Source organism: Ictalurus punctatus, chromosome 24, assembly GCF_001660625.3.
Source record: "Ictalurus punctatus breed USDA103 chromosome 24, Coco_2.0, whole genome shotgun sequence".
In the NCBI taxonomy this organism is placed as follows: domain Eukaryota; kingdom Metazoa; phylum Chordata; class Actinopteri; order Siluriformes; family Ictaluridae; genus Ictalurus; species Ictalurus punctatus.
Window position 1 is genome coordinate 7318868 of NC_030439.2, and position 22652 is coordinate 7341519.

General features: G+C 40.4%; 2 protein-coding genes across 4 annotated transcripts in view; one reads left to right on the forward strand and one right to left on the reverse strand.

The window, feature by feature from the left end:
* ttyh3a (tweety family member 3a) overlaps positions 1-625 on the reverse strand; it is a 64017-nt gene extending 63392 nt beyond the window's left edge. Inside the window, exon 1 of the mRNA XM_017454647.3 lies at positions 453-625. Within this exon, the coding sequence (XP_017310136.1) occupies positions 453-578 (126 nt within the window). The 5' untranslated portion in view covers positions 579-625. The remainder of the gene's footprint in view (positions 1-452) is intronic.
* Positions 626-1281: 656 nt separating this feature from the next.
* Positions 1282-22652, forward strand: part of snx8a (sorting nexin 8a) — a 29279-nt gene continuing 7908 nt past the window's right edge. The window contains exons 1-12 of one of the 3 annotated variants that reach the window (XM_053675493.1): positions 5994-6125; positions 8873-8989; positions 9405-9532; positions 9695-9824; positions 12878-13068; positions 16429-16549; positions 16810-16946; positions 19432-19512; positions 19624-19784; positions 21607-21736; positions 21839-21907; positions 22046-22195. In XM_053675493.1, coding sequence (XP_053531468.1) covers positions 6104-6125; positions 8873-8989; positions 9405-9532; positions 9695-9824; positions 12878-13068; positions 16429-16549; positions 16810-16946; positions 19432-19512; positions 19624-19784; positions 21607-21736; positions 21839-21907; positions 22046-22195 — 1437 coding nt within the window. In that variant the 5' untranslated portion in view covers positions 5994-6103. Of the gene's footprint in view, positions 1427-5988; positions 6126-8872; positions 8990-9404; positions 9533-9694; positions 9825-12877; positions 13069-16428; positions 16550-16809; positions 16947-19431; positions 19513-19623; positions 19785-21606; positions 21737-21838; positions 21908-22045; positions 22196-22652 lie in introns of those variants that run through there. The other 2 variants (XM_053675494.1, XM_017454844.3) reach the window with 2 other exon arrangements.

A 22652-nucleotide genomic window follows, 5' to 3' on the forward strand; every position in this document is an offset into this window, starting at 1 on the left:
ACTGCCAAACTGCCACTGTTGGGCCCTTAAGCAAGCCCCTTAACCCTCTCTGCTCCAGTGGCACTGCATCATGGCTGACCCTGCACTCTGACCCAAACTTCCTAACATACTGGGGTATGTGAAGAAAAGAATTTCACTGTGCTGTAATGTATATCTGATTAATAAAGACTCATTATCATCATCATATATGCATGATGATCAGGTGTCCACAACGTTTTGGATTTATATAGTGTACAGACCCTTGATGCTGAGAGACTGATTGAATAACAGAGCATTAGTTCCATCCAGTGCAGGAACTGATGACATCACTGTTTCAGAGAACAGGAAAATGACTTTCATGCTTTTTTGTTGTTGTATTCCTTTATAGCAAGACATGCATCTGGTACCATTCCTGGTCCAGTCCGTGCAGCAGTCTAACCCAGGCTGTGTGGCATGTGTGCAGCAGCTCTTACCTGCTGGTATGAGGAGTCCTCTGGCTGGAACTCGCTGCTGATTTGCTCGAAGCGCAGGTTGAAGTGAGGAAGACGGTGCAGCAGGTTAACCCACCAAGGAGGAGAATAATTCACCACGGCGGCCATTTTCGTTTAAACGGAAACAAGATGCAACGTTAAGCAGTTAGATATATCTATATATAAAATCAGTCTTTTTTTTTTTTTAGCAATGCAAAGGATTTGAATCCGGATGAAACAATGGTTGCAAACTGCACACAGTTGGCACGCGCCAGGTGTTCTCCGGGGTCATTGGTGGAGAAATCCAGATCCTCGTATTGTCCCTTTTTTCATGCAGTAATAAAGCCGCGTGCGTTTGTTGTCTTTTTAAATGCTATGGGCAGATCATCTTAACAGACTCCACTGGCTCACTTCCTTTACATGCACTAGCTTTCCAGTGTGCAGTTAGCTGTGCTAACCAGACCCGAGCGTCCTTTCTTATTGTTATTGCTGTTATAGCGAGATTAAATCCAGCGTTAATGAAATCAGCAGCGTGACCTCAAAATGCACGCGAGGAGAAAAAAAGACACTCTTATTGACAGTCGCGTTAATCATTAGCCAGTTGCCTGAACGTTAGCTAGCGTTAATCACGGACACACACGGGAAGCAATCGGATGTTGTTGTAATCTGATCCGAGTCCCTGTGTCCTCCCGCATGCCGAATCCGAGTCTGATCCGTCCAGCGCGTGCGGCGTTGTTTTCAGTTTTATTTTGTTTGTTGTTTTGCGTGCGCGTGCTATCGCGTGTATGGATCTCTATCGGTTTATCCAAACGCCGTTGCTGATGGTCATTTCTCCAGTGTGAACGACCCCCGACTACCGCCGCCGATGCCTAAGCACTGCGGAGTACGTTACCGAGGAGGAACCGGAAAGATCAGCTGCCGTTGTGTATTTGTTGAGTACAGCGACCTCCAGTGGTGGAATATGAAAACAACAACAAGTCAGACATCTATGACGTATTGTTACACAATCTGCCGCTAGATGGAGCTGTACACTACTTCTGTCACAAATCCCTAAGATTTTAAGATTCACAAAATTTTGTTTGTTTGTTTTTAGCATGTGTGCTGATATACTGGGAACATATAGACCAGTCAGCTATTATATTAAACCCACTGACAGGTGACGGGAATATCATTGATTATCTCGATACAGTGGAACTTGTCAGGGGGTGGGATATATTTATTAGGCAGCAAGTAAACAGTCAGGTCCTGACGTTGATGTGCTGGAAGCAGGAAAAATGGGCAAGCGTAAGGATCTGAGCTTCTTTGACAAGGGCCAAATTGTGATGGTTAGATGACTGGGTCAGAACATCTTCAAAATGGCAGGTCTTGTGGGGTGTTCCCGGTATACAGTGGTTAGTACCTACCAAAAGTGGTCCACGGAAGGACAACCGGTGAACCAGCGACTGGGTCATGGCCACCCAAGACTCACCGATGCGCGTGGGGAGCGAAGTATAGCTCATCTGGTCCGATTCAACAGAAGAACTACTGTAGCACAAATTGCTGAAAAAGTTAATGCTGCCTCTGATAGAAAGGTGTCAGAACACAAAGAGCAGAAGTCAAGGTGTTGACTCGGCCTCCAAATTCCCCATCTGTGGGATGTGCTGGACAAACAAGTCCAATCCATGACAGCCCCACCTCACAACTTACTGGACTTTAAGGATCTGCTGCTAACATCTTGGTGCCAGATACCACAGCACACCTTCAGAGGTCTTGTGAAGTCCATGCCTTGACAGCTGTTTGGGTGGCACAAAGGGGACCTACACAATATTAGGCTTGTAGTTTTAATGTTATGATCAGTGTACAGGCCAGTGTGAACCAGAACTGTGTGGATGGCATGAATTGTTATGTAAGGAGCACTTTAAGAAGAAGGAGCACAGTGAAATTCTTTTCTTCACATATCCTAGGTTGTTAGGAAATTGGGATCAGAGTGTAGGGTCAACCATGACACTTCACTTCATCTATGGATATTGTCAGCTTGGCAGTGTTGGGACTTGAACTCCAAACCTTCTGATCAGTACCCAAAGCTTTACCCATTGAGCCACAAATGATGAAATCTAGGCTTGAAGGGAAATGGCCAACCTCTATCAATCCTTCCAGTATTTTGCGATCACAGAAATGAACGCGAAATCAAGCAAACCCTGCAATATTCGTGGAAGCTTGCAAATTTTCAAAATTACCACAGATTTTCCACAGATTTGGGCCAAAACACATCACGTGACATCATCACAACATGCATTCAGTCAAAGCCCTCTTCGATTCACGTGTGTCGAATATGAGTACAGCTAAAAGGTCTCATTTACCAACAAACATCACAGTGAAAGACCGTGCACAACAATTTCGCCAATTCAAGTCGTTTTCGGAAGAAAAAACACACAAAAAAACAGTATGTTGAGTACCTTGTTCTGAACCATGCAGTCTAACTTTTCGATCACAGCTCTGTCTAACGGGAAACAAACATCTTAGATCAAATTAACAACCATGTTGGGGTCTGATAATAATGAAGCCCCGAGTTCTTGGGAGCCAATGGCAAAACTGAATTTTGTATCGCTTCAACCTTGTTATCAAATCCCACTGATATGATGCATTCGTCGTGGGGATAGGGGTTTGCTCAGGCACCTGCGTGGGACCTGTGGGTATGACTCTCCCCACCTATGGCTCATGCAAAGGTGGCAGAAACTTTATTGTCATTGCAAAGAGAAACCAGCTTGTGGCAATCTAAAAGTGCTGCATGGTCGGTCTGTTTAACCATGCTGCTTTTGTTATTCTGAAAACTGCTTCTGGATTCTTGTGTCTGGACTGGACTGAAGATTGTTGGTGGCAGGTTCAAAGAGTAACTCACAGGGCACACAGGACAGATTTCACAAGGTTTAAACATTATAAGTGAAGACATTGTACCAAGTTCAAAATGCAGGGGTGCCAATAATTCTGAGAAATGTGGTTTTATTTAATTGGTGTAAATTGTTATTATTTTGTCTCCTGGGAAACATGTAAATATCTTATGTAGATTCTGAAGGGCAGTACTAAATGAAAAAAACAAAACATCTTTAAACAACATAGTAACAGTTTACACCGATCATCCTGTTCAAAAGTTTACACCCCCCTTGGCTCTTAATGTATCGTGTTGCTTTCTTGAGCATCGGTGAATGTTTGCACCTTTCGTAATAGTCATATACGAGTCCCTCAGTTGTCCTAAATATGGAATATCTCAAAATAATATGTTGGAAAGGGGTCAAATATGCAGAAACTGACCAGAAGAAAAGTAAAGAATGTGCAGGACCTGGAGGATTTTTCTGAAGAACAGTGGGCAGTTTAACTGCTCAGGACAAACAAGGAACTCATGAACAACTCTCACAAAACATAACAACATCATGTCATTGATCATCCAGATAACGACACACAGGATTAATAATCAAAGGTATGTAAACTTTTGAACTGGTTCATTTGTGTAAATTCAGTTATTATTGCATCTTGTGGACTAGATGTAAACATCTGTTATGTGAAATAGATTATTCAGGGCAGGACTAAATAAAAAAACAAAATGCAATTTTAATGATCAATCTTATTTAAAAAAAAAATTATTAACATTTGGCAATATATGCAAATTTATGAGCACAACTTCAGCTGTCAAATAGCAACATTTTTTAGGTAGTTGGTCACTCAAAAGAGGTAATTAATATTTCAAAGGAATTTAAAATGCAAGACTTTGCAAACTAGGACTTTATGAAACCACCACTGGGAATCAGGTATAGTATGTTACTGCTTGTGTGTAGCAAAAGCCTTCATGCACATTGACACATGGATATAGGGGGTTCAGACAGAGTGGAGTTTAGATGGTGGCTTTGGGACTAAAAGTTGGGAAAGGATGCTTTCAGTTGATTAACCCTCCTATTATGTTGGGGGGGGGGGTTACATCCATTATGTTATGGGTCAAAATGACTTCCACAGTGTAAATACACACAAAAAACAGCAATGAACCACTTAAAACAGTAAACCTTTATTATGGCCTGTCTGAGAAAAGCCATAAGAAGAAATATTTGCAAATAAGTTCATGACCCTAAATGAGGAAAGTGAAAAAAAAACAAAATCAAAGAGGAAAAGAGAGATTAACCGGTATTTCAGACATCTCAAATGTGGAAATGGGTCCAAGACGCATAAAACAAAAGAAGGGTTAAGTCTGGCAACTGAAAAATCCAGTTTAGTCTGATCAAAACAGGCTGAGCTAGTCAAACTGGAAGATCATCTTTGGTAGCTGATAAAAATAGTAAGTTTCTGAATTATTGCTAATAATGGTACATCATAGGTCTATTTAAGAAAACAACAGCAGTAATGGAATTAAAAAATCAAACATTTATTGATCAATTTAGTCATGTATTAAGAAATCTGGAAAAGATGGTCTTCCAGTTTGACCAGCTCGGCCTGTATTTTGGCTGATCAGCCCAAGCTGGATTCTTCAGCAGGCAAAAGTTAGCATGCTCACCAAAATCACTTACTGTGGCTTTACTAGGCGTACTGTCACGTGGCTACGCACTGGTACATGACATATTGTCAATTTTCATTTGAAAATATGATCAAATTTTAGCTATATCATTTGGCATTATTATTTAGCAATATTAGTGTTATTAGAGCCAATATATTATTTTTCTTGTCATAGCAATTTCCATCATTTACCTTGAACACTGTTAAATTAAAACCATTTGTTGTTCTTCCTGGAGGTTTGGTGGCACAGTAGATAGCAGTGGCGTCTCACAGCTCTAGGGTTCCTGGTGTGATCCTGAGCTGAGGCAGGTGTCTGTGTGGAATTGTTTTGCATGTTCTCTTTGTAGGTTTCCTCCCGCCACCAAAAAAGCCAAAAGTTTGTGGTCACCTCCCCATCACACCCATATGTGCTTTTTGAACATCCCATTCCAGATCTAGTCCATCTTCGCTGTTATAATGTGCTCCACTCTTCGGGGAAGGCGTTCTGCTTAATTTTGGGGCGTGGCTGTGGGGGATTTGTGTTCAATCAGCTACAAGAGCATTCGTGAGATCAGGCACTGATGTTAGGTGAGGAGATCCAGGGTGCAGTCGGTGTTCCAGTTCATCCCAAAGGTGTTCAGTGGGGTTTAGGTGCAGGACAATCGAGTTCTTCCACTCCAACCTTCTCAAACCACGTCTTCATGGAGCTCGCCTTGTGCACAGGGGCATCGTCGTGCTGGAACAGGTTTGCACCTCTTAGTTCCAGTGAAGAAAAATTGCCATTTTACAGCATACAATGACACTGTATACAATTCTGTGCGTCAAACTTTGTGGGAACAGTTCGAGGATGTTGTGTGTGATGTCGGGTGTCCACATACTTTTGGCTGTAGTGTAATTATGTGTGATCATTTCTGTAGGCAGACCTCCAGGAGGCGGTTTTGTGCTAGTTCTGCAGATGTGAGACAGACAGTAAATGACTCGAATGGAGACAGACCCATGATGAAGTGAGCTCTGTTTTGCTTCTAGGCTCTCTCAGACTCCGCCCACTACAGTCACGCTCCTGGCAGTAGGAAATTACTTTCTGTTTTTTTCTTCCCGCTCTAGATTTTCCTTAGGAAATCACATGGAGGTGCAGATGTGCTCACATGACAGTGTGAGAGATGGAAGGGGAGCTCAATGAAGGTAAATTCGGGTCACTTTGGTCTTCTGGTGAGCGATCTAGATGCGTTTGGGTTGTGTTTTGGTCGCGTGCAAGACAGTTATAGTTCAGTTTGTCTGATAAGGCGTCATTCTGCTGGTAAAATATGACTCGTGTGTATTTCGCGAACACTGGTGGAAAACCGTATAGACCCGGAACGTGTTTATTTAACGTAGCGGAAGTTAGACACAACGTTTTCTTTGCAAACACGACCAGGTGCTTCATGAGCGCGAGCGGTGCATGCTGCACGCGCGAGAGAAGCCGTGGCACTTTGTGGCAGCGCGAGCCAAGATCGCGCGCCTGTTGTGTAACCGGGCAGCTGAAAAGGACATAAAGAGAACAACTTAGATATTGTGCTCGTGCACGAAATTTTTTTTTCAAATAAAGTAATTTAGAAAATGATGAACATCTTTGTGGAAGTTCCAGTACAAACCAGGTGGAGTGTAATGCTCAAATTAAATAAGGAAAAGAAAATAATAATTCTTGTGGATGCTGGTAGGAATCTCAAGCTTAGCAGATGTTGGAGTTATTTCCCTGCCAAAAGTAACTGTGCATGAACAACACTATGAAATCTTAACTATACAGATATACAGAGATACAGAAAATCACCTATCCCATCACTAATAAGAATATGAAATGCAGTTATAGCCTGCTTTTATTTCTCCTTCTTCTAATTATTATATTATGACATATTTATACAAAAATGATCTTGTTTTCATTATTTTGCATTCTTTAATGGCTATGTAAATGCGCACATGATTTAGTTTGATTCAAACTGCCATGTGAGTGCCAGGTGAATACCGGGTAGGACCTGTCTTTGCTCTCAATTCTTCATGGCATGGATTCCACAACATGTTGGAAACATTCCTTTGAGATTCTGGTCCATGTTGACACGATGGCAGATTTTTATCAGCTGCACTTTCACGCTGCGAATCTCCCGTTCTATTACATCCCATATGTATTCTATTGGATTCAGATCCGGGAAGTGACTGGGAAGGCCACTGAAGAACATTGAACTCATTGTGATGTTCATGAATGTAGTTTGAGACAACTTTTTGCTCTGTGACGTGGTGCATGATGATGCTGGAAGTGGCCGGGTAAATTGCGGCCATGAAGGGATGCACATGAGCAGCAACAATACTCAAATAGTCTGTGGCATTCAAGCGATGATTGATTGGTATTAACGGGTCCATACTGTGCCAAGAAGACATTCCCCACATCGTTATACCACCTCCACCAGCATGGACTGTTGACAGGCATGGTGGGTCTATGGATTTATGCTGTAGGTGCCAAATTCTGACCCTACCATCTGTGTGCCTCAGCAGAAATCTAGCTTCATCAGACCAGTCTTCAACTGTCCAGTTTGGGTGACTCTGTGCCCACTGCAGCCTCAGCTTTCTGTGGAACCCGACCTGGTCTTCTGCTGCGGTTTCTGCTCACCACAATCGTACAGAGCGGTTATATGATTTACTCTAGCCCTTCTGAAAGCTTGAAGCAGTCTGGCCATCTCTCTCCAACATGGCATTTTAGAAATACTCCAACCAGCCTGTCTAGCACCAACAGTCATGCCACAGTCAAAATCACGGAGATGACATTTTTCCCCATTCTGATGGTTGCTGTGAACATTACCGGCATTATTTGTGCATTGCACAGCTGCCACATGATTGGCTGGTTAGATAATTGCATGAACGAGTTGGTGTACAGTTCCAGTTCATCCCAAAGGTGTTCAGTGGGGGTTGAGGTTCTGTGTTGGATACTCAAGTTCATACACTCAAGTGGATACATGCAACTCGCCATGTGCACAGAGGTACCGCCATACTGGAACAGGTTTGGGATGGTCCCCTTAGTTCCATTGAAGGGAACTTGTAATGCTACAGCACTTCCAAGTTTGTGGCAACAGTTTGGGGAAGAACCACATATAGGCGTAATGGTCAGGTGTCCACATAATTATAGTGTAGCTGACAGGGTGTTTTTATGACTTTGCTAGTTGTCCTGACCCTGCTTTTCATTCTGTAAAAGTCTATGCATCTTAAATATGCTAATCCATAAAGTGAAACAACCTATACAATCTGAATGTGTAAATAATGATTCACAAAAGTCACGAGAAGCGTCCACGCCTAATATGTGTTAAGTAGTTAGAGAATGACTAGTTCCAAAATTCATTAAGTTGAAATTTTAATATTGGGTTCACAAGTACTTAAGACAGAAAATTTAGTAAATAAAACATGCTAAAATATTCAGCTTGGTCTGGCCAGCTAATAGCAACCAAAGCACAGCACAAAGCAAAATGGTAGACCATCTTTGCCAGCTGATACATTTTTACAGATTTCTTATGTCTTGTCTAAACTGATCAATAAATATTTGAGTCTTTCTAATTGCCTTACTATTGTTATTTTCTTAAAAATATCATTTTTTATTTTTCTGGTCAGATGAAGCTGAATTTTCACTAAGATAAAAGGAAAGGTTTGATGAAACTCAACCCATATGGTTATTTGCACAATTTGGAATAAATATTGAGCTTATTGTCGGTCTTAAACGTAGAAGAGCTTTTAGCTGACCAGTACTACTGTAATTTTGAATTTCACAGGCTTGCTACAATAACCTTACTTCATGTTTCAATTTAAAAATTGCAATAATGAATGAAAAACTCTTTTTAGCTTGGAGGTAAATATATAATATCTATTCACATATACATCGATAACATAAAAACCACCTGCCTAACACTGTGTAGGTCCCACTTGTGCCGCCAAAACAGCTCGGACCCGTCGAGGCATGGACTCCACAAGACCTCTGAAGGTGTGCTGTGGTATCTGGCACCGAGACATTAGCAGCAGATCCTTTAAGTCCAGTAAGTTGTGAAGTGGGGCCTCCATGGAACGGACTTGTTTGTCTAGGACGTCCCACAGATACTCGATCGGATTGAGATCTGGGAAATTTGGAGGTCGAGTCAACACCTTGAACTCTCAGTCATGTTCTTCAAACCACTGACCCAGTCGCCTCACCATCACAATTTGACCCTTTTCAAAGTTGCTCAGGTCTTTACGATTACCCATTTTTCCTGCTTCCAACACATCAACTTCGAGAACCGACTGTTCACTTGCTGCCTAATAAATATATCCATAATATCCCACCCCTTGACAGGTGCCACTGTAACGAGATAATCAATGTTATTCACTTTATCTGTCAGTGGCTTTAACGTTATTACTGATTGGTGTATTTACTCATTAAGACCTTTCAATCTTTATCTCCCCCCTCATCTACAGGATCCGTCCCTCTGTACTATAGGGAAGTGCATCAAGCTGTCAGTAATCGGACGGATGAACGGGTGTCAATTGATGTGTTCCAAAGACTCCTCGACAGGACTGATCTCTCCATCACTGTACAGAACCAGGTTGGCTGTACACCTCAGCAAGACTGCTAATGTTCTTAGACCTTACATTAAAACCGGTTCTACGTTTCAAGAGCGTTCTGGGTACATGTCTTCATGTTGTGAGTTCTGTGAGCCATAAACGTTATTATAGAAAGCTGCATGTGCACTTTGTTTTTATTCCAGATAACAGAGCATGTAGATAACAGAGATGGTTTTCTAAGTAAGGTGTCTCTCTATAAAGCCCTGGCACTGATTGCCCTTGCTCAACAAGGCAAGCAGCCGAGCCCCAAACTCTTGGAGAACTGCATACAAGGTAAGCACATTTTATCTCAGCAATAGACATCCAGATGCCATTAAAAGGACAGTAGTCCCAATCACCTGCCAGAACACTCCATATGACATGTCATGTGGCTACCTAGCTTCTTATTAACCTTCTAGCAGCCGAGTTTCTGCTAGTCAGCACTCTGCCATGAGTTATATTTCTAACTAATTTCCAGAAAGTCATATAAATAGAGTTTTATCTGGACTTCCCTCCATTCCACCCCTGAAAACAAAAATAACCATGTCAGCACTTTCTGTGCATTTTGCTTCCCTGTGTGTTCTCATGCCTTCCTGTTGAATTCTGTGTAACTATTTTATTCGGTGTGAATTTGACACTTGGATGCTCCCCTATTGAATGCTATTCATAGTTATTGCTTTTTCTGTGATCGCTGTCAGAAAAAGGTTGTCTTCCTTCTGGTTTTAAAGACAGGAATTGTTTTGAATGCTGTGGCTTTTTTTTTTTCTCCTTCCCAGCGACCTCAAGTTAAAGCTCCTTTTAGAAAAATTGTGGCGTGTTGCTGTAATTGTGTTATTTCAGGTGCTGCCCCTGTGGTAGTTCTGCTGCATGAAGCGAAGCTGATGTATCGTGTTTCTTGCACTCTCATGAGTACATCTCCCACACGCTAAATGTTTAACACCACCCAGGTCTTGTCGTCGAGCTACGTTCACGAATTGCTGCTGACACTGCTAAAGTGCACACTTAGGGGCAGTCAGTGGTGGCTTGGCGGTTAAGGCGCTGGGTTATTGATCGGAAGGTCAAGCCCCAGCACTGCCAAGCTGCTATTGTTGGGCCCTTGAGCAAGGCCCTTAACCCTCTCTGCTCCAGGGGTGCTGTTTCATGACTGACCCTGCACTCTGACCCCAATTTCCTGGTATGCGAACAAAAGAATTTCACTGTGCTATAATGTATATGTGATCGATAATAAAGACTCAGACAATTACAATGCTTACTACACAGTGCTGTGAGAAAGTATTTGCCCCCACCCTGATTTCTTCTGTTTTGGTGTATATCTCATACTGAACAGTTTTAGATCTTCAAACAAATACAACACTCAGCCACACAGGAGGGTTTTCGAGCAAGAACTGCACGTTTAAGGGCCTGCCACAGCATCTCAATTGGTTCAAGTCAGGACTTTGACTAGGCCACTCCAAAACTTTACATCTGCTTTTTTTGAGCCATTCAGAGGTGGACTCACTCCTACGCTTTAGATCATTGTCTTTCTGCATAACCCAGTTGCTTTTGAGTTTCAATTTATGGACTGAAGCCCGGACATTCTCCTTTAGTATTTTCTGGTAGAGAGCAGAATTCACATTTCCCTTAATTATTGCAAGTTGCCCAGGCTCTGAAGCAGCAAAGCATCCACACACCATCACACTTCCACCACCATGCTTCACCGTAGGTATGATCTTGTTTTTGTGGTATTCTGTGTTTGGTTTATGCCAGATGTAACGGGACCCCTGTCTTCCAAACATTTCCACTTTTGACTCATCAATCCACAGAACGTTCTCCCAAAAGGTTTGAAGATCATCAAGGTGTGTTTTAGCAAAATTCAGACAAGTCTTAATGTTCTTCTGGGTTCACAGTGGTTTTCACCTCGCCATTGTTCCATGGATGCCATTTTTGCCCAGTGTCTTTCTGATAGTGGAGTCATGGACACTGACTGACCTTTATTAATGCAAGCGATGCCTGTAGTTCCTTTGATGGTGTCCTTGGGTCTTTTGTGATTTCTTGGATGAGTCGTCACTGTGCTCTTGGATGAATTTTGGAAGGACGGCCACTTCTGGGAAGGTTCAGTACTGTGCCAAGTTTTTCCATTTGGAGATAATGGATCTCACTGTGGTTCTTTGGAGTCACACAGGCCCAGTTGGTATTGGATAACGTTTTTGCTTCAATAAATAACTATCATTTAGAAACTGTATTTTGCGTTTACTCTGGTTGCCTTTGTTTTATCGTAGATTTTGTTTTAATTTCTGAAATCATTTAGTTTCACATATACAGAAATATAGGAGAAATCAGGATGGGGCCAAATACTTTTACACAGCACTGTAACATGTGATGGGTGTAATTGAGGGGTTTGGCTGAAGAGAGCTGAAGTAGCATTTTGTTTGAGGTACAAAAGTATGCTTGTTAAATAGTCTGTAAATTAAGACTGAATGTGAAGTGTGCATGCTAAGTTTGTGCACGGCTGTTTGCTCCGTCTGGAATAAATTGAGGGATTCAGCGAGCGCCAGTCTCGTATGTAGCCGTTAGGTGACCAGTGGCAATCTTGCACATACTCAAGTCTACATTTATGATACTTTAGTACAAATAAAAACACCTGGTTCAGAAATTTTCAAGCTAACATTTGCATGAATGTGCATGCATACAACATACACGGCTGTGGATATTATTCCCTCATATTTATTGGTGCATAAAGGCACTTTCGATGGTTTCGCCTTCTTTCATTATTATTTTAGATTTATTTTAGATTAGTCCCTCTGTACTGACCTTGTGACAGGTAGGATGGGTAGAGATTATTAGGATGTATACCACAACACCTTTGAATTCTCAGATCTGATCAGCTCTGATGGTAGTGCAGGCTGTAATTACTGTATATTAATGCATGCATTGTAATATGTTATGCTTCTGTAAGGAAACATTTACTTATTACACGTTTATAGAAGGAGTCTCACGTGTCAGCTCTTTGGCTAATTCTTAGTGGTTATCACGCTAACACAACAAGCTGCGTTTGTTTTGTCTTATTAACTTCTGAGTGGAAAAAAAAAAGAGTCTGGTGAGGTGTCAGGCTTTTTGAAGACACATGACAAGCATAACTTGATGCTTGTAAATGACCAAAGGTACTTTTCTTATCTTGTCTTCACTTTTTTCAAAGCCAGTGTCTTTCTGATTGACTACAGTACTGTAAGTGAATGTGACCTTTATCACTACTTGCTATTCTTTCCAGACACTCACACTTTGTTCGCTCCTCTTGACCAGATACATAGAGAATGTTCAGGGGTAAAAAGAAAAATTGAAGACTTTTTTTTTTTTTTTTTTTTTAACAGAATTCCCTAAACCCCAGCTGGGAGACCCAAAGGAAATGCAGGCCCTGAGAATACAGCCAGCTCAGGAGAACCCTCTTCTCATGTCTCTGTCCCTGGCCAACCTGCTGGGCAAGGACACCATAAAGGTGGAGCTCATCCCTGAGAAGAAAGGCCTGTTCCTCAAACATGTGGAGTATCAGGTCACCAGTGAGGTAAGAGGAAAGTAGACCTATTGAGTAGTACGTTTACACAATAAGAGTTTTTACAGTAAGTGACGTTCATAAATACATGCGATTTAAATAAATGGATATTGTAGGGAAAGGTGTCTGAAAGAGACAGAATTTTTCAATCACATCCCAAACATGGTCCTTTGATAGACAAGTTGATCATTGTTGCTGGTTGATTGACAGCAAAGAGCACCTATTATGGTTATGAAATGTGCCTAATTTTGTTTTAAAGGTCTCATACAATAGATTTACATGCATCCAAGGTCAAAAAACACTTTAACGTGCTCATAATTTAAACTGCAGCATTACATTTTCCCCCTAGTGTCACAAACGACTCATTAAATGATCCCTTCTAAAGGATTCGTTCTAAACTCCTCCTTTCAGAGAGCATACTCTGCTCTGATTGGTCAGATGTCCCAGTCTGTTGTGATTAGTCTACCGCTGTCAGTGAGCAGAGGCGGGGTTTTTTGTTACAAACCTACATAGGTTAGTACAGGAAGTAAGTCTGGAATTACTAACGACTCGTTTCAGCTGTTCAGAATCGGTTCCTTCTTTTGGGAGTCAATAACTCTCAATGATTTTTGAAACTTTTTTTTACATTCACAAACAGCTCTATGACACACTACATGAAAGGTAATATTTGAAAAACCATAATAGGTGCACTTTAACATATACGAGTGGCTGGGATAACATAATACATGTTACAGATAAATGAATAACGAATATTTCTTTTGTGAAAAAAAAGCAAGTGTGGTGGTAATAACACAAGTTAAACTATAACCAGTAATATAGCACTAGCACTTCTTTACCTAGGGAATGTCTACTAAGTTACTCATGGTTATAAAGCATGTTAAATAATGGATTTTGAATGAAATGTGAATTTTTTAATTATTTTTTTCACAGAACCTTAGCTAGAAATATCATGGAAAAAATCTATTCAGGGAGGTGACGGCTACAGAGTACCACAGATTTTAGCATGTAATATAGACTGAGACATACTCGCACAAAATCTCCACAAAAAGAAAAAGAAAAAAGAGTGCAGGCAGCCAGTGATCTCAAGCGGCCTGTCGGATTTCACGGATTTCAGCCTTGTATGCCAGTCACACTTTGCTAATGAGAGTCAGGTGTGCAGGAGTCAGTGGCGGTCACGTGTGTAGAATACCAAGAGAACCAGCATCTCGGAGGACTCATTTTTAGAGCCGTTTTGAATTTGTTCCCTACTTCCTATATACCGTATTATCTGGGAGACAGCCGTTTTGTAATATTGTGCAAATTCTTAGTGGGCAATCACAAATCCAAATGATATAGAGGAGCTCGAAAAGCCAAAAGCTCGAACAGCGCTGCTCCACTGCTCTGCTCCTTAATGCAAGCCAAACCTCCACACTGTATATCTCAGGAGGTCCCACCTCATATCCCAACCAACGTGTATCTCCTATTTCAATTTGTGAATTTATCTGAAAATAGGGGGTTAAATTAGTAAAAATTAGTGGCTAGTGGTGAGTAAACAAGATAAACTTGAGTGTTTGGGCTATGGAGAAAAAAGTCTTCCATGTCAGTCAGATTGGCTCCTTCTGGGAAAATAAGCCAGACTTGGCCATGTTTATTGACGAAAGCAGACTCTCTAGTGAATACTACCAGTCTGGCTGACTCAGTATAGCTTAATAAATCATTTGGAGACTTACAAGCACACACAGCACAACAATCTGAATCAGGCTCTGACGCTTGTGTTTACATTAAAATAATTTAGAAACTAAATTAAGATCTGTATTTTTCAAACACCCAAATCCATAACATTAGATTTTAATAGCATTAGTTTAACTAGCTTCACAGCTAAAATACAGTGTATTTCTTCCTAATAAACAGTGCAACTATTATTCTATATTATTTTCACAATTGATTAATCATCTGATTTTTTTTTTTTTCAAAATGAAAATTTTTTTTTTTTAAATAATAATTTGATTAATCTTTTAATCAGATCTTTATATTTATTTATATATATTTTAAGCAACTCGCACCAATTTCCCCAACCCCTTGCACATAGTCGAGCATTTGGGATATAAATATAAGTTTGTGCTCGTGCATCACTGTCCTGCTTCTGTGCTACACAAGCTCCGCTTTGTAAAGTTTACAAGATACAGTTGTCTTCACTGCATTTAATATAAAAATGCTCCAATGCCAGCAAACGTGTGTTTGACGTCATGTTCCTCAATGAGTAAATGGTTTAGACCTTGGCATGTTTGTTGGTGCCAGACAGGCTGGTTAGAATATTTCCTGGGATTTTCACACTCAGTATTGTTTAGAATTTAAGTGAGGAAAACGAAAAAACATCAAAGTGAGAGGCATATCTGAAGGAAGAAATGCCTTGTTGAAGTGAGACCTCAGAGGAGACTGGGCAGACTGGTTTGAACTGATAGGAAGGCTTTGGTAACTCTTTACAACCGTGGTGAGCAGAAAAGCATCTGAGAATGTTCAACATGCCAAACCTTGAGGTGGATGGGCTGCAACAGAACAAGACCACACTGGGTTTTACTCCAGTCAGCCAAGAACAGGAATCTGATGCTATATTGGGCACAGACTCAATGAAACTGGAAAGGTGAAGACTGGAAAAACATCTCCTGATCTGAGTCAAAATTTGCTGTTAACAGCATGAATCCATTGACCCAACTTTCCTTGTGTCAACAGAAGGGCTGGTGGTGGATGTGGTGTAATGCTGTGCGAGATGTTTTCTTGGCACATATCGAGTCACTTAATACCAACCAAACATCATTTGAATGCCACAGCCTGTTTAAGTATTGTCGCCAACCATGTGAATCCCTTTATGGCCACAGTTTCCCCATTGTCTACAACTTCCAGCATGATCATAAGACAGGTCACAAAGCACAAATTGGTTTAAACTGGTTCTGTAAACATGACAGTGAGTTCAGTGTACTTCAGTGGCCTTCCCAGTCACCAGATCTGAATCTAATAGAACACCTTTGGTATGTAGTAGAACGGGAGATTCGCAGCATGAATGTGCAGCTCACAAATCTACACCAAGCGATGCAATCATGTCAATCAGAATCTCAAAGGAATGTTTCCTTATGGAAACCTTGTTGAATCCATGCTATGAAGAAATAAGGCTGCTCTGAGAGCAAAGTTGGTCCTTTGCAAATTCTATCCTCTCCAGTTTGCTTCTCTTATTGTATAGCTAGCAAGCACACCCGCTTAGCTTTTTGCCTTCATCTAAGACTGAATGCTTCATAGGGCTGGAGGGTGACACTCCTGTAAATCTAGAATAGATGTCTATTGACAGGTTTAACATTCTGTGCAGGCACAAACTTACCAGAATGTACTTTTTTTTTTCAGCGCTTCAAAATTTCCGTCTATCGGCGTTACAGCGACTTTGACGTCTTCCATGAGCTTTTGCTCCAGAGGTATGCCTACAGAATGGTGCCTTCCCTGCCACCCAAAAGAGTGCTTAAAGGAGGTATGATGTTATGCCGTTTATTATATGTTATAAAAAGCCAAAAGCTTGTAATGAAGCCTGTAAATCAAAGTGTAATACAATGTAATCATGGGTGTCGCCTGTGGTTTGGTGCTCTGACACACAGAGTCGTGCTTCTGCCAGCACACAATCAGCAGATGGCAATTTTGCACTTTGTATTTGGCTATGGCTTAGTCATATTTGGGGTCATTTATTCAGATTTACCTTAATTAACCTTATTTCTCCTCCTCTGTTCACTACAGTATTGAACTCAATGTCAGAGAAAGAGTTCATCGAAGGACGGCGGCGTGCTTTGGGCAGATTTTTGAACCTTGTAGCAAGACATCCCTTTTTCTCGGAGGACGAGCTTGTTAAAATATTTCTTACATTCAGTGGCTCGGTGGGAACCTTTTTTTCACTTTTCTTTCAAGTGATACTAAAGTATTGCTACGCTATTGTTGTTTGTATATGTATGTACAGTATATACGTGTAGAACTATTAGAGTCGTTTTGTACGGTTTTGGTATTCAAAAAGACAAAAAGACTTGTATCTGGGGCTGCAACTAATGATTATTTTCATAATCAATTAGTTGGCCAGATATATTTATATTTTGATTAATCGATTAATTGGATTGGTGGTGGCAAACTTTCAGTACCATTTTTTCGTTTATTTAAAATAAAATCCACAAACTGAGAGTTACAAATAGAAACTTCAGACTAAAACCTTACACAACTGTTTGCCCAATTATATAAGACTGAACAGAACCCAATACACACAGAATATATATTATTCATTATGGACTGTTGTTTAATTCAGTGCTTTTTGTGCATCCATAAAAAATAATGCATAAATACTAATATATAAAATAAACTAAGTATAACTAAGTATATAAACAGTAAACTGATGAAAGTCATCGTTGGTGACTCTGGGTATTAGGCTAAAGCTAGCAGCTTCACATTATGTGCGTATGACGTCATGCGACGTTGACTACATCCGGTTATTTAAAAAAAAAATGCTAGTGTTGCATTTGAGATGATATTACCATTCTAAAATTCACACACTAGATGGTAGAGTACATAGTGCATAGTGTAAGTGTATAGTACTTCATTTGGGACACAACTTTAGTATTTACTCTCTGAAACGTGTTTTCGGGACAGAAGTAAAGTAATGAGTAAATGTACTGCACTCAGATAATGAGATTCGTTGACAATGATTTTCATCATCGACTATTGTCGATTTTATCGATTAGTTGTTGCAGTTCTACTTGTATCCCTTTGGGTCAAACTTTTCACTGTTTACAGATAAAACTAAAGAGATTTAAAAACGGAAGGGATGTCCTTAGACCTTTACAGACTTGTTATGCATTTTCTGTTCTTGGGGCTCACCAGTTGTTTACGTCATGTGATAATAGTGCTGAGATCACGCTGGTGTGACTTTAGGTCCTTTTTATTTATGCTAAGGTTGGACACATCCATGCTGCCATCCTGAATAATGTTCTCAATCGAATGTCTGCAGGTTAATTCAGCAAATTATTTTCTTTGTGGTTTTTCATCAAAACATTGAGTTGAACAATATGTTCCTGGTATTCATTGTTGTTCCATTATAACAACAATGTTGTTCCATTATTAAAACAATCCCATCCCTATCTGGATGGGATTAGTGTCTCTTTTATCTCCTGTGAGATAAAACTCTCAAAACTGGACAGCGGGCTGAGCAGGTTTCTGTAATCTATGATCCTAGATATTTGATCACACTCAGTCATATGTTATCTGGTCTGGTCTGCACTTATATAGCGCTTTGATCCAAATCGTTTTACACAGGTTCTCATTCACACACACACCAGCTGCCAATTGGGGTTCACACACATGGCACACACATGGAACTACCTACCCTATGATTAGTGGACAACACACTCTACCCCCTGAGCCACAGTCACCCAAACAAGTGGGTATTATAACTCCCAAACAGGGACTTGAACCCTGGACCATCAGATTAAAAGCCTGATGCTCTACCGACTGAGCTGTCTGGGCTTTTACACAAATGTATTTATTTATTTGGTAGCATCTAATATTAGCTGAATAAAGAACAGCAATACAATTTTCCATTCATTTTATTACTAGACTAGATTATAATACTCTGCAGGATTGCCGTCCTCCGATTTCGCGATTCTGAAATGATTCTGTAATATTGATTACACATGCTACCTGAATAAATACAGCGAATGAAAGCAGTCAGAAAAATGTTTTCCCACACAAGAGGCAGCATCTGGCTGCAGAAATCACAGAACTGTTGATCTGGACAGGAATAAAATGCCCAGACCTCTATAGATTTGGTGTATAGTAGGTAGTTTGGTCTGTAGGTTTTTTGGGGGTTTTTTTTAGGAGAGGAAGGATAAGAAAGACTGACAAATACTGAAAAAGACCGGTATCCATCAGTGTCTAATATGGCTTATGATTTTTCATCATTATGATAGCCTGCTAACACTTCTTTGGCCTCATAGAAAGAAATGTGTGATAGAAATGACACATTCAACAACTTGACCCTTTTTTTAAACCTGTTTTGAACATGAATTCATGATGACACAAAAAGTAAGAACTAATCAGCCTGTTGAAGAATAACTCTTGGTCTCCTTAAACATGTTTTGCTCTTTATCTCCATTCATTTGAAATCCAATATGCTAGGGTATTGAGCCAAAAACCAAACAAAAATAAATGCTCACCACTTGATTTTTAGGTATTTTTGAGTGTTTAGTTTGTTCTCGTGATTTTCAGCAGAATACGCGTGAAGTCTACAAATTTTGACCAGGGTTTACTATACATTTACGTAATGATGTCATTTACACGAACTTTCCTATTTATTAATTTGGTTTATTTATCATATCTCAGGACGTCCAAGTAAAACTACGAGATGCTTTCAAGAAAATGGGAGATGAGTTTATGACCTATACATATGCAACACAAGCCAAGGTTTCTATTTCTTCTTCTTCTAGATTCACATGATCTACTGTATTGAGTGCTACACTAGTCATACTCGGTATCATTATGCCCTAACACCGGTCGTGTATGTCTTTTCTGTAGGAATACCTCCCTCCGGACATCCAGGCCCTGTTTACTACATGCCGAGAGCTGATCAGAAACATCCACAACAGCTTTCAGAAACTGCGGGACCGAGCAGAGAGAATGGCAGAGCGTTCAAAGGAGAACTCCACAGATCTGCTCATGTTTGGGAAGGAGCTTAGGTCAGTAACACCCACACGCCTGCTGTACATCAGCTATACAATGTTGTGATACAGTATTGTTTGCGATTACCCTATTTAAGTTAAATGCTGTAATGACAAATGATTATTAAGTTATTAATGACAAACATATTTAACTAATTAAATGTTATAAATGCATATAATATAGTTTTTTCAAGACTGTTGAAACTTTTTTCGTTTTAAATTATGGCTGGAAATGTGTTTAATGGTCATTTGCTTAGGCATTTTTATTTTATTTTATAACCGTTAGCCGATCGGTTGTGTTGAATGTTCCTTGGGGGTTCCCCACAATGATGAATGAAAAGTTTTGCAACATCCTGTTTGATCAGGGGGTTTTCTGGAAACTAGGGGAAATTGAAAAACATTAGAACCACCTGTTTGCATTTCTTTTAAATATATTTTAGGGTTGTCTGTATTCTTACCATGTTTTTGAGAGAATATACCACTTTATTGTAGATATCTAAATCAGCCAATCATGTTGCAGCAGCATAATTCATAAAATCCTGCAGATACAGGTCAAGAGCTTCAGTTAATGTTCACATCAAACTTCAGAATGGTGGAAAATGTGATCTCTGTGACTTTAACCGTGGCATGGTTCATGGTGCCAGATGGGCTGGTTTGAGTATTTCAGAAACAGCTGATCTCCTGGGATTCTCACACACAGCCGTCTCTAGAGTTTACACAGAATGGTGCAGAAAACAATGATGAGTGAGCGGCAGGTCTGTGGATGGAAATGCCTCAGAAAGGTGCTGAGAGGTCAGAGGAAAATGTCCAGATTGGTTCGAGCTACCAGGAAGGATACAGTAACTCAAATAATCACTCGTTAAAACTGTGATGAGTAGAAAAGCATCTCAGCATGCTCAGGACTTGGACCCCTGAGGTGGATGAGCTACAGCAGCAGGCGGCCACATCAGGTTCCACTCCTGTCATCCAAGAACAAGAATCTCAGGCTATCAAGGACACAGACTCTCCCAAACTGGACAGCTGAAGATTAGAAGAAAAAAATAAATCACCTGGTGTTTTCCAGTCTGCATCTGTCCAGTTTCAGAGATCTCTCTCATCAACAAGGTGTTTCAGCCTGCAGACCTTCTGCTCACAGCATGCGTTTTGTTTTTCACACCACTCTGTGTAAACCTTAGAGACCGTTGTGTGGGAAATCCCCAGGAGACCATCAGTTTCTGAAATACTCAAACCAGCCCACAACCATGCCACAGTTAAAGTCACAGAGATCACATATTTTCCCCATTCTGATATTTGATCTGAACATTAACTGAAGCTCTTGACCTGTATCTGCATGATTTTATGCATTGTGCTGCCGACACATGATTGTCTGATTAGATAACTGCATGAACGTGCAGCCGTACAGGTGTTCCCATTAAAGTGGACGGTGAGTGTATATTACTTACGATGAGGTAAAAGCTGCCCGTATGGCCTCATTTACTTTACAATAGCTATACTTGGAATCAGATACTTCCTTTTTGTGGCCTTCTGCAGTAGACTATAAATCAGATAAACAATTTCATTTGTTCAGAAAGCAGGAAGTGTCGTTTTGTGCAAGGGGAAGTCAGAAATTATTATGGGCTGCTTCTTAGAAACATTTTAATTCTAAAATATTAAATTATTACGCAACATTAAATGCAACATTGGCCTGCACATGACCAGTGACCTGCATTACTTTTCTTTAGTAGTGAAGCTCAGTAAATAATACATGGTATATCGCTGTGTTTGGTTTGAATTTGCTTGATGTGCTGTGTTTCAGCCTCCCATAGATTGCATTTTATTAGATTTTTACTCCTTTCCCTAGTACGTTGGGTTGTGACCCCTCACCCGTGCCTGTCCTGGACTCCTCTAAGAGCATGTGGGCTGATTTGAGACTCTCTCTCCGTGGCCTTTCCTCGGAATTCTCCCTGTTATCAGACAAAGCTGCCCAACAGGTACTGGCTCATTTATAGAAAGTGTTGGTGCAGGACACAGAAGAGATAATCCAAGCCCAGGCGATTGTATGTTTTTATATATATATATATATATGTATATAGGGAAAAAGGGAAGAGGATGATGTGGTGGAAAAACTGAACTTCTTCCTGGATTTGCTACAGTCGTACAGGGTGAGTATGCATAAAGTGTTAGCATGCTTATACCCGTTCATGTTTTGTAGATTATACATTATTACAGATTACAACCTAAACCTTTTAGAGTGGATTTAAAACATAAAATTTGTAAGATGCTTACTGCATACGGTGCAGGACTTGTGCGAGCGTCACGAGAAGGGCGTTCTGCACGAGCACCAGAAGGCCCTTCAGAAGTACAGTGTGATGAAGAGACAGATGATGAGTGCAGCCGTGCAGTCAAAAGAACAGGTGTCTGTGGAGCAGCTGGAATCCCGCATCGTCCAGGTCAGTCTTCTTATAGACACAAATACACATTAATATATATTACAAGAAAAAAAAAAAAAACAATATTTATTTTACCTTGTATATGTGAGATGGTGTTTTTCCTCATTGTTTCTATAAAATATTCACTCAGTAATGAAAAGGCATAAACAGGCTTTCATAATTTTTCTGTAAATTCATCAAAAGTATTTAAAAAAAGGACCTCATGTTTACACAAATATTCAGACCCTTTGCTCGGTCACTTGAAAACGAGCTCAGGATCATCCTCGAGATCTTTCAACAACTCTCAAACAACAATTTTGTAGATTTGTCCTGCAGGATTGTGTCAATATACAGACTTGGTGAAGGAAATCCAAAATGTTTCTGGAGTTTTGAAGGTCTCTTATGACTTCTGTAATTCTTACATGGAATAGCTTTGAAACTAACAAGATTCTTCCTAGAGCTGACAACCCAGTCAAAC